General features: G+C 41.0%; 1 protein-coding gene across 5 annotated transcripts in view; it reads right to left on the reverse strand.

The window, feature by feature from the left end:
* FNIP2 (folliculin interacting protein 2) overlaps positions 1–12,962 on the reverse strand; it is a 66,669-nt gene that overhangs the window by 3,470 nt on the left and 50,237 nt on the right. For all 5 annotated transcript variants that reach the window (XM_090036281.1, XM_090036283.1, XM_090036282.1 and 2 more), the window contains 5 exons: positions 12,678–12,847; positions 7,538–8,906; positions 5,253–5,409; positions 3,945–4,145; positions 1,423–1,538 (listed from right to left, as the gene is read on the reverse strand). In XM_090036281.1, coding sequence (XP_089892407.1) covers positions 1,423–1,538; positions 3,945–4,145; positions 5,253–5,409; positions 7,538–8,906; positions 12,678–12,847 — 2,013 coding nt within the window. The remainder of the gene's footprint in view (positions 1–1,422; positions 1,539–3,944; positions 4,146–5,252; positions 5,410–7,537; positions 8,907–12,677; positions 12,848–12,962) is intronic.

The following is a 12,962-nucleotide window of genomic DNA, read 5'->3' on the forward strand; positions in this document are numbered from 1 at the left end:
TACTTTGTACAGAAAAAAGTATACACACACACATCCTTAGCTTATAAACTGCTGAATTTTAAGAAGCTGAAGGGACGGTTCATCAGTTTCTATTAAATAAAGTGAATGATAATAAATGGGTCTAGATATGCTAGGTTAATATCACAAAATATTCAAGTGACAACAGTATGACCCTCTGTGGTACATCACCTTTGCTTTTTTAAAATATATCATTCACTAGTTTGCAAGATTCCACATTCAGTCACCTGTGCTATTAGTCAGGTTCCCCTACATAAATATGAAACTAACAGCAACTTAAAAATAACTAAGTTTTATGCAAGTCTTATTATACACACAGAAACTCAGGAAGCATGAAACAATAGTTTTAAGAGGTGCAAAGCAAGAGGTTCACATTGAATTTTTAGTATTTTAGGATAATAAGACTTTTTCATTCCGCAAGGATCCACACTGAGGATCCCTTCTGAATGCACGGGCTTGAAACATGCTGCCATTACAGTATTATAAGAGAAGCAGTTTGAAACAGAAATCAAAATATGTTCTTTCTTTTTCAGTTGCACCACAGTTCAGAAAGCATAATCCCATTCATTATGATGTTCCACTCAGGGTATGCAATGTTGGACTAATTTGTTAAGGCACAGAGTATACTACCTATTACAGGGAGAGAGAAAGGAAAGGAGCAAGGCAAGGAAAGAAGGGGGGGAAGGGAAGGACCAGTAGCCACAGCATTGCAAATTGGAGATCTGGGTCCCTTCCCAGTTCTGCCACTAATCTGGTCCAGAGTTTTCCTTGTCCATAAAATAGGGATAAAACTGATTTCTTATGTTGTGCTTCAAGATTGGCTGCTAAGTCAGAAGCTATGAGAGCCAGGTGTCATCACTGGTGTTTTGTTTGTATGACATTCTGATATTATATACAGGATGACATATACATATATACACACCCATCAAGCAAGCATCCTTCTTAGGTAGTAGCTGCTGAACACAGCATACCTCTTTTCATTTCCCCACACCTGCTTTTTAAAATCTGAAACAATACACCTCTTGTCAAAAGGAACCTCAAACATTTGGTGGAACTGCTTCTCCTAATCCCTTAACTTTAATACACAAGGGGGGAAAATATCAGACTAAATGAAAACAAAATTAAAATCTCAGCTGTTCATGAAAGATGTCATTTCTACTCCAAGTAATCGAGAAGGACTAGAGATTTATCCTTACTGGCTGAACTGTAGACAGTTCAGCGAGTTCCAGATGGCTCAGTGGTACATACTTTCACACTTTACTCGTGTCTCCCTCTCTCGTATAAGTCTAATGAGCAGCAAAAAGCAAGCCTGCTCGTTAAACAGCAGGCAGCATTCATGTTGTATAGGGACCTTGGTCACTAAGGCTTGCCAGAAATTTATTGCAGGATTTATATCTTACTCACCCCAATATAATTCCTAGCTCTTTCACATGAACTCTTGTATGTCCTCGCAGATATTCTGAAAGCATTTTGCTTTTGAGATACATCTCCTGTAGTCTATCCTCCAGATGCATTATGCACTATAAAGAAATGCACCAAAAAACCTTAGGGATTCAGTATTCATGTGAAAGCATTATGAAAATATAAACGTTTATTTTAACACCTATACTAGTAGGAATACAGTGACTGCAGTATAACAACACAGGAAAAATAAGCAAGTGGCGTTCTTAAGCTGCCAACCACAATTTTAAACAAAAAAAAAGTTTTTCTTCAAAGGATTGGAACAGGCTGTTTTTCCTGGCTAGCAACTTTAGTATACAGCAGTCAAAGAAACAAATTAAATTCCCACTGAAGCTGATGACAGTCTTTTCATTCATTTAGAAAGGAGCTGGATTATATCCAAAATGATAAAAGGCATTTTGCTAAGCCTGAAACCTGCATACTTGAATTAGTGATTCTTAATTTCTCAGACACTATTGTTTTTCTAAAATATCACCCAACAATCTTTCAGTAGTGTGAGCTTGAACAACCCAGCTGAGCCCCACGTGGCATGGCCTCATTGTGGGTATGCACAGAGTCCCTGCACTGCTGTAACTTGCCCAACTCTGCAGGCCCCATCCAGCTCACAGGCCATATGTTGCCAACCTCTGTTCTTAAAGATAAATGTAAAAGTTGAACATAAAATGGAAACTTCATTACTCTGGGGATCTGTCCTTCTTGAGAAAATTAAGGTTCATCAGATAACTGAGAAAGCTACTGTCTTAATGTGCTTTGACAGGAGTGCTTTTTCTCACTGTTTACCATGTAGAGCAGTTTTTGAACCCATTATAAACAGGTGAGCAATTATTTGGGCCCATGCACCACATAGGGAGTTTTGGAGAGCTGCTATGGGCCAGGTCAGCACTCCCCTCCCCCCCGGAACAGCTCACCAAACCTCCATATGTGAGATGGGGCTGCAGGTAGGTTGTGGGGGGGAGGAGGAAAGGGAAGCTGGTGTTGGCACTGCTGGCAGCTTCAACAGAGGCAGCTCAGCCAGGGCCCCTGCTACCACCAGCACCACCTTCAAGCCGCCATTCTACCCTGAGGATGTGCTCTGGCAGATGCCTCGAGCCCCAGCAGGAACCTGCAGGCAGTGTGCACAGCTGATGCTGGCATGTGCTGTTTCTGGCACACTGTGCAGGAACTGGTCTAAGCTGCAGATGGGGCCAGGATGCCCACCCAGCATGATGGAGCAGCCAGAGCCCACCAGCTTCCCATGGGCCAGATCCTATGACTTTGCAGCCGCGGACCCATGGGCTGTATTTTGCCCACCCTTGTATTATAAGGTGTCTTATAGTCCCAGTTTAAGAATATTTAATAAAAATCAAGTATAATGTCAAAAGCTGGATTTGTATTTCAGTTAGGTTTTCTAAAAGCGCTAATTTGCCTCTTCCTTTATTTTAGTGTGCTAGTGATATAGCTGCTTATATACTTTTTATACACTCATCAGATACATAATGGCTTCTGTGCCACAAGGTGAACAAGCTTTAACCAATGTTTTAGTTTGGGATACCATGTGTATTAAATTGTGGTATGTTTTCTCTGCAGCAATTGCCAGCAGCAAAATCAAAGTAATTCAGCTCGACATACATGCTCCTGAAGATGAAAACAAGTTTATGCAGAACATCATATTATGGAACATGTAATCAGCTGACAGGCAACAGCAGCAAGCAACTTCAGGCCACATTAAACTTTAGAAGCACACTGAAAGAAAACTGTTCTTGGGTGTCTGAATTTCTTTTAATACTGTATGTGGATATGCAACAAATTCTACTAATTTAAAAACTAATGGGAAGAGACTCATGCTTGGTAAGCAATTTTTTATATATACATATATATATTTTTTTTAAAACAAGAAAAAGATTTTAAACAATCAAATTTTGAGTTCATAATTGTTCTCTCATCTTTATCAAGGACAGTGAGCCAAGATTTTAATTATCTGAATAGTAAAAGAAAACTGGTACTGTGAAGTAAGAAGATAAGGCAAGCCGAGAATATCTTAATTTATACAAATTTCAAATAGTTTCACTAAACAAATTATAGGCCAGTATCATAATATGGTGTCAAGTAGGGCACCATTTACTTCCTGCCTGCCATATGCCTTTGTGTGAAATGAGGCAAGGTACGTGGGATAAATGCTCCTCATTCGTAAAGACTAAATAAAACACTCAGGTGTGTGCCTAGAGGCATAAGCAGCAAAGTGGCACCACCTTAAAACTGCACCTCCTTCATGACTGCTACATCAATAGAGTGAAAAAGTCACAAATCAGTTTTAATACGAGAGGTAGCAATTCTAAAAGAGGAACAGGAAAGGAGTGAGATTTTAGACTGAAGTTAGATTTACTGTTGTCAAATTCACAGTTAATAGCTAAAGTACCTGAAAATAAACTATTTGAAAAAATCTGACTTTGAAACATTAACTCCAGTTGTCAGGAAAACACACTCACAAAGTCAGCTGGGAGGTTGAGTCTGTAAAGCTGTAAAATGGATTGTAGTAAACTGGACACTTGATTGGAAACCAAAACATCCTGGCCTAGCTTCATATTGTCCATCATCTTTCTCTGGCTTGTTGCCACTTGTACGTTCCACTTATCTGTATCTGCAATGATACAGACAGCTTCTGCTATGGGCTCATCAAGTACTGGATGCTGTAAACAGAACAAAATAAAAACAATTAGTCTTCAGAAGTGAGAGTTTAAAAAAGCCTTTAGACCAAGTTTAAATATTTTTGTGTTCCAACAGCCAGAAAAACCCCACACATTAAGCTGGGCTGAAGTTCATGAATTTCAGCCTGAGTAGCAATTTGGGGGACAAAGTGAAGAATATGCTGGTTAGGTGACTGCTATAATCTATGCATCTTTTTAAAAGAGGAATTCAATGCAATCCTGGGCTTCACCGTTAGCACAGATTCAACAAGCTTTTGCATCATAGGGAAGAAACAAAGAAACAGACCCAGGGTTACAACTCAGGCCAGTTTGTTCCATGGACAAACTTCTGCTGTCAGAAGAGCAGATAGCAGTTTCATTAAACACAAACCTACTGCAGTAGCACAATTCTTCTTACTGCTAAAAGGAGTGGATATCCATCAGTAGGCAGTAGGTCATAATAATCTTTATTCTGTCTTTATAGTGCAACTATAAAAGTTAATTTAGTGGCAAACTGGCTACAGTAAATTACACTTTGAACTACATTAGGGTAAAAACTGGAGACTTTTGCATGGTTTAATTCAGCACATAACACAGCTTGTATTTAGCAGCCAACTGCTCTCTGCAGTCATCTGTGCTAATGTCTGGCAAAAGCTGAGTCCTTACAAGATATTCTATCACCATGGCAACGTGTACCATAGTAGGTGGCTACTGCAGTAGCAAGCTTACAGCCACCTGCAGACCAGCCTTGTTTTGTAAGATGCAAAGCAGTCAGCCTGCCAATGTAACTGTAAAGTGAAGACAGCTCAATATTATGTTTTTGGTATCCTAAAGAATGCCAGACTTGTTCAACTCTAAGTAAGAAGTTACAGATAACTTCCCCAATTACTTGGGAGGTAAGACCAAGACTACAGGTGAGAGCATCTTATCTGCAGGCAAGCTCCTCCCATATTTTCTGAAAGGGTCACTTTTCCAAGCCATGGGAAGTGTAATGTCTCCAACGGGGTGATAAACTGTTATTTGGCTGAACACGTCTTACATGTTCCCAATTAGATAACATAATCCTTGCTATTAAGAAGTCAGTGGCTTGGAGCAAAAGTATCAACTTACATGTACTGCATGAAGCAAATCTGCTAGTAGACACTGCCTCAGCTTTTCATCACTACTTATTCCATGCAGTACTAGATCAGGCATGTAGGTGGGACAGTAACCACCGAGAAGTGACCTTCCAAAGTTTTTCACACTCTGACTGCTGAGTGTGTTAGACCTAAAACACAGAAATATAAAGTTCAGTCAAAAAATTAAAGGATGCAGCCACATTCCAGGCACATGGACATTTGCTCACCATATTTGTGACCAGCTTTTCAAGCCATGAGACCGATATAATTCTTCATGTTGCTACTTGGTTTAGAGCTACAACATGAATTGGGTCTCACATTCACTGTATATTTCTATACCCCTTTAACATTTATACTGAAAATCCTTTGGCATATGACAATAATCAGTAGTAAATGCAGCCATACAAAAGGATGAGGAATTGAGTTAGTGCTGCTGTTGGAACTTTAAAATCCACTCCCCATCATTTAGTTCTTTCGAGTCACATCTACACATCGCTGTGCTTTAGCACTTCCTTTTGGAAGTACTAAAGTATGGCACAGTACAGATGGTTACTGTGACGTGCACATGGTGCATGGGTAGATTTCACTGCTATGTCACTGTAGTGGTGCGCTATACTCAAGAAGTGCATCACTAGTGACATAGCTGGCAATCCTGTGTGGACATGGAATTGCTATGTTGCCATAGGGCAACATGCATCCGCACCCTAGATGCATTAAAGAAAAAAAAAAAAGGGTGTGTGTGGAGGGGAAAGGGTAGCACTACACTTTGTAGCGGTCCAAAAATAGAGTGCTATGGAGGCATGCACATGTGCAAAGCCCCCTGGCTGGCCCATGACAAAGTTGCCTCAAAAGATGCACTCTCAAGCCACAATGTGATAACATGACTGCTCATTTTCTCCTCCACCCCTGCCCCACACAGAAGTGACTGATGCTACCACTGGCATCAGCTGGAGGCAGCTGTAGCAGAAAGGAAGCCCCCAGCTACTGGTGAGGGGAGAGGGCAAGAAGAGGAATGCTCTCCTTGCCTCCCCTCTAGTGGCAGGGGCAGAGCTTCAAAGTTCATTGCCTGCTTTGTAACAACTGATCAGTGGTGGCTGCAGAGCTGGACATGACAGAGTTGTTTCATGGAATAGCTGCATATCAGCTAAAAATCAGCTGCACATCAGCTGCTCCTCAGAGTGGGGCTGGTTCTGTAACAGCCACCATCACCACAAATGGACCTATAGCTCTGGTTGCCTCCCCAGCTGTCAGGGAGTTGGCCAGTCTCCTTCCCTTCCACTTGGAGAGGCAGGAAGGAGAACAGAGGACTGCAAAAAGCTGAGGGGGTCCGAGAGACCTCCTGAAGCACGACAAAGAAGTTATTGTTTGAAACAGGAACTTTTTGTGGTGCTACAAGTGGCCCAGACATGCTGATGCTCATTTGTAGAATTAAAGTCTACAATATAGTGCTACAAAAGTAATATGTACCCAAGGCTCTGCTCTAATGGCAGACTACAGCAAGAAAAGCAAGGCAAGAATCTGTTTAATTAATAGCTTATATCCACATCTCCACACACGTAAATCTAAGGAGGCTTCTGGTAAACAAGCTCATTATGCTTTTTCTATCTGTTAAACCAATTTTCAAGCAAAGCAGAGGTCTTGCTGCTAGCATTAAAACAGAATTATGCTTGAGTTTTAGATTTCAGCTCTTCATATATTTTAAGCATTCATACTTTTAGTTTAAAAGAGTTGGGGGAGGGGGGAAGTAATCTTACAATCTCAACTTTTCTCTTTTCCCCTAGTTCAGAAATGTGTTTTACTCAAACTTTTCCAAAGGTTCACTTTCTGGCAGAGTACCAAATGGAAAATTTCAGTTCCCAGGGTGCAGCTTCTTGAGACTTGATGAAAATAATAGAACCCAAATAGTGGACTCTCAAGTCAGTAATGCTGTCTGCTCACAAGATCAGAGCGCAAGGGGTAAAAGCATGGGCCAGCTAGAATTATACTCGTGAAAACTGTTGGAAACTTTTCCTGTAATTGCTATTTTTAACAAGTATTACAAATAAATTCCATTTAAGGACCATATTTACAAAAAGCTGGAAAAATAAGCTCACTGTCTGTCAAGACTTCATGTGTTTCATCCTATTCAATCCTGGACTTACACAGAGACTGCCAACAAGGGACTGCAATTCTTAAATCACACCATCATATCAAGGAAGTAAATGGAGACCCCAGTGCATTTCATAGATGCACTGGGTCACAAAAGCTTTTGACCCCATCTTCATTCACATTTTTTACCTTGGTAAAGGAAGATCTACTTCTGCAAATTCTTTATGCCTCTGGTTGACCTGACCTTGAGGGTGCTGATCATGATCAGGGACATGTGAAGTGCCTTCATCATCACTGTCTCCAAGTGCGCTATCTGAACTTTCGTTCCTAGGAATGTCTCCTTCGATTCTAATGGAGATTTTCTTTCCAGCATCCCCATAGGAGATATCTTTATGAACTACTTGACTGCAGTCCTGTATGACAGCAGAACTTGTTTGAATAGTGTCAGGGGAATGGCCCTCCAGATTCTTGGAGTTCAGAGTTCTACCTTCTTCCAAGCCTTTTGTTTTCATTGTTTTCTTTTTGTTATCAGTGGGTACAACTACTTCACCTGAGAGTCCAGGAAGAGCAGAAGTGTTCGCTACATGCATTTCAACTCTATTACCCTCAGCCAAGAGGTTATTAAACACATTCTCACTCCCTTTACATGATGGAATCTGTGCATAACAAACATTACGTCTAATACATGGCTGAAAGGGGGCCTCTGAAGATTCAGGTCGATTCTCTGCATTTTCGGCCAAGGCATTTGATGCATTTGATGTACAGCTTATTAGCTCTGATTTTTGTCTGAATGTCCCAAGATTTTCATCCACTTCCTGCTGGCAGGTTTCTATATCTGACTCTGGTGATGTAAAACTACCAATCTGAAAAGTGACCCTTTCTAAATGAGGACTCCTGTGAACAAGCCTTTCAGGACAGGGTACAGCCGATGACCTACCAGATAGCTTTTGTTCTACTTCGCAAAGAATCTGGCTGGGGCTCTTTAATTCATTTATTAAAACTTCTGATTCAGCTGGTTCTTCAAAATGGTAGGATATAGCTCCTGTAACAGTTGCCATCTCTTTCCTATTATCATCCACTGTTCCTTTATGAGACCCATAACTGCCAGTTGAGCTGTCTTTGGATGCAATACAGGGCTCCTCAGTGCTTGCATCTGCCTTTCCTATTACTTCTTCATTCTTTTCTTTTGAAGATGGTGGCACAGCACAGGAGTTTTCTGGGTTACTTACACACCCTATAGAGATACTGTTTTTATTTCCACCATTCTCTTGAGGTAGGATTGGAGGCACAAGAGCAGGTTCATTTCTAACAGTGACAACCACATAGTCAGTTTCCTCCACCTCTCCCTTTTCCAATGCAGTTGTGATATTACTTCCATTCAGCATTTCCTCCCCCTCTCCAACCTTCCCACTCCAGGTCAGTTGATTTTCCTGTAGCTCAGAGCAGCGTATGAAGTATGTGAGCACAAAAAGTAAGCGCTGAACCAATTCTTTACGTTTTCCAACTATCACAGTTCGTGTCAGCCTAACTGGAGAGCCTATGGCACCATACAGATCACCTATACAAAGGCATAAAGAAAAGAGATTTACACAGTTGGATAGGATGATATGTATAAAGTTTACAATTAGACAGAGTTTAATCTCAATACATATTACTTCAAAAGAACACTTGTAATTTGGGTAGTTACTTCTTAAATAGTTTGCAAAATGCTTTCTTTCATGGTAAATTCATGAAAGTTTGAAGCTCTGAAAACCAGGCATCCTTTCTTCTATTCATATGCTAGCTTGTTTTCGCACAATTGATTATAAAGACTAGGCAACTAACATTCCAGCAGCTTTGAAGTGAAAAGGACGGAAGTTTGTTTTAGAAAAAATGAAAATTACAAAAATGTTACTCTGATTTAAAAATGGTCACAAGGAAAAGAAAAAGAAGTCAAGAATAAGTTTAACACTTGACCAAATCAGTAGACTTTTATTGTACTTACTTTCTCTCATACCAAGTTAAGCAGTCTTAGAATTTTGCATAAAATATCTACAATTTAAGAATGAAATGCCATTTACCTTATCTCAGAAAACAAATTACTTTCTCTTTAGGCAAAGGATATGTACTTCAATCCTGACGCTACTCAGGCTATTGGGGAAAAACATAACTGATAGTGTTGTATCTATATAAACAGAATATAACACATTGTGTATTTTCACTTAGAGGTAGGTGCCCCAGGCACAGGGTTGGCACCTTTAGGATTGTTTATAAAATTTAAATATCCATTAGCTTTTGTAAGTAAAGAGATAGGGTCTTAGCATTGCTGGCTCCACAAGGAAACATGAGTAATCAACTACCACAATGGAATACCATGTGCTAGGTTTCTATCAGATGTTTCCCTGAGTCCAAGCAGCTTGGTCTGTACAAGTCCACAGAAGGCGGTGGAAGCCCACAGGCAGGGAATCGGCAACATACAGCTCATAGGCTGGGTCCAATCTGCTGGAGCCACTGAATTCAGCCCATGGAGCCAGAGGGGCTGGAGCTGGCCAGTGAGGAGCTGAACTGCTGCTGCTACTTCTTTCCCACAGCTGCCTGGCTGCAGCAGGCACAGCTTCCAGCTGGTGGGGAACTGAGCTTGGGGCCAGCCAGTTTCCAGCTGCACCTCTGCTGAAGGTGGGAGGCAGGAGGAGGAAAATGGAAAGAAATGGGGTGGAGAAAGGTGGCAGCAGTGCAGATGCAGCTTTTGTGGCCCAGCCCTGGCTCAGTTCCCCACTGGCTGGAAGACATCTGCAAACCAGCCAGAAAGCTGGGGGTAGAGATGGGCAGTGGTGACCCAGGCATAGCTGCCAGCTGCCTGGCTTCAGCACGTGTGCAGTCCAACACCCTGCTTGCCCCTCACCGTTGATGTGCCACCAAAGACACCAGCCTGTGTTGGGCTGGGGTTAGGCTGTTTTGGCCTGTAGCTTATAAAAGGTTATTAGCCCCTGCTCTAAGGTAGAGCAAGGCTCGCAGAATGTTTATTATTATGGATGATGTATGGAAAGAATCCAGATTGAATCTCAAAGCTCCACCATTCAAAAGAAAAGTCAATTTACTTATAAGCTGAGCACAGCTGCTATGGAAATCAAATAAGCATGAACCGTATATGACATTATGAAGTAATGAAGAGTAATAAACAAATAAACACCCCACATACACGTACTTTAAAGCCTTAGTCCTGGAAACATATTTGCACATTACATAACTCTAGACATATGAATAGCTCCACTGACAGGCATATTAAAGCGAAGGCTTGTTTGCAGGACTCAGACTTAAGTTAGACTTGATTGCATATAATTAACTTTAAACATCTCTTAGAGCAACTTGCTGGCAATTTAACATGCAAATCATAAAATTTCCAGACAGGTCTACCATTAACAGTAACAAAGATTTCTTAGAGTGACAGATCCTCTATGGCACCAACTATTTAGTTGGGATAAAGCTAGACAAGCTTTCAAATGCAAGACATCTGGAATGCAGCGAGCAACCCAAGGAAGAATGTCTTGCATTTGAAAGCTTGTCTAGCTTTATCCCAACTAAATAGTTGGTCCAATAGAAAATAGCACCCTAAGAAATCCTTGCCTCTTGCATAATTTATAGACCATCACAACTACAACAACACTGTTACACTACCATTAACAGCAGATTTCTATCACATATGAAAGACTGAAATTAACTTAAATTTTACCGAAATGCCATGATCTACAAGAACATGGCATGTCTACAAGTTTGTCTCTTTTCAGAGTTATTTACATACCAGTCACCCAAAATATTTTTTTAAGGAAGTGATCTTTTACCAAGAACCTTGACTTCTGAAAAACCAATGAACCACCAGGGGGCAACATTTTACTTCATATTGATGCAAGTTACAAAACATTCATATTTTGGCCTATGTGAGAATATAGAACAGAAGAGATAATTTGATATCCAACTACTTAGCTCTGGTTGCATCTTTATAATCTTGGTAGGAAGACCAGATTAACACTACATTTCTGTTATACCGACTCCTTTCTGGATACTATTATTAGCATAAACTTTGTATCAATGTTCCCTGCTTTCCTATGAAAAACCATTAGAAGCTGCTTCTGGAAGGAAGGACCAGATTACACCTTCATTTTACACCACTTTACACCTTCATTCCAACTAAATTTTAGACTCCCCAGTCCTTCGTTCTTCTCCCTCCTGTCCAAGCCAACTCCATTTTGCTCATTTAAAAAAAATCCAGTACATCACTCCTCTTGACAACTCTTCAGTTTTAAAGCAGGCAATGCTAATGCTGCAACTGAAACAACAGTTCTCAGGGTACCTGCGTCTCTGAATAAGAGCCTTGTCGCTACAGCCAATAGAATAATATTAGATAACAAGCAGCCAACACATGAACATCAACAGTTCAGTGTCTACATCTCATTTCTACTATGCTGAGTGTTTCTGACTTTTTAACCTTTTTAGATAACATACAAAGAAACTAGGACGAGAAGTATTTTCCAGAAGGTAAGAATAAAGAGCAGGAGTTTGTACAAAAATAGAATACTGGCATCTGAATACCTATTCTGCAAACAATCATGCCCAAGTATGTTGGTCACTATGTATCACCTGTATCAGGTGCAATTTCTAGAAGGTTGCTATAGGCAGTTTTAGTTGTGTTTCATCAGCTCTCTTTTCACATGCTTCGCATACAGAAGTCATACCATTCCTGGCAAACCTGACCCCAGTTGCCTTTCCTGCTTAGTGCAGGGGGGCTGGACCTGATGATCTTGTGAGGTCCCTTCCAGCCCCTTAGAGTCTATGAAACTGAAGCATTAAGCTAAAGCCAATCCTTCCCCTCCCTCTGCCTCCCCCATCTGAAGATTCAGGGCCAGAGTCTGCAGCTGGGTTTTGTGATACCTTTGTCCTCTTGCAATTGCCTATCAGAGAATTCCCATGGGCTAAAGTTGTCCCTGTTTACCCATTTGCTCTGTAACTGGGCCCTGTTGTTCTTCCTAACCTCTGTCACCTTTCTTAACTTCCCTATTACAGACCTCTGTACATTAGAGCCATCCCTGGAAAGTGTTCCACTGCCACAGGGGCCACTAACAACACCAATCTAATGCCAAATCTTAAAGCTGCTGTGCTGGACCAGGTCCAACTTTGAGAGTCAGTGATCCCAAACCAGTTTCCAGATATCATGCCAGCCCCAACTTGTAAGGAGATGAAGTACATGTATTTCATTCTTGTCTGCACTTGAACAGCTCCCATATAAGAGGCGTAGAGCCAAGGGGAGGGTTGTTAAAAAAAATCCGATTTAAAAATAAGAAAGTTTGCTACTGACCAAGCTGAGCCCAGAGAGGGTTATAAGGATGCGATTTTGCCAGCATGTTCACAGACTGTGATGTGCGTTTCTCAGAAAAGGCTTTTATGGGAGGATGATCCACTGGCATTACAGTCGGGACCCATGCCAGATGATAAGTCAGCACCGCAGTTAACAAAGCAGCAAAGAACCTGAAGGAAACAAGCAAGGTAATACCAGAAAAATATCCTGCTATGCCCATATCAGCATGCTTTTCATTGCATTTTTATGCAATGGATGACAGGTTCCTGAGAGGCAAAGGGAGGA

Source organism: Crocodylus siamensis, chromosome 2 (assembly GCF_052110815.1).
Source record: "Crocodylus siamensis isolate JL-2025a chromosome 2, ASM5211081v1, whole genome shotgun sequence".
NCBI classification, from domain to species: domain Eukaryota; kingdom Metazoa; phylum Chordata; order Crocodylia; family Crocodylidae; genus Crocodylus; species Crocodylus siamensis.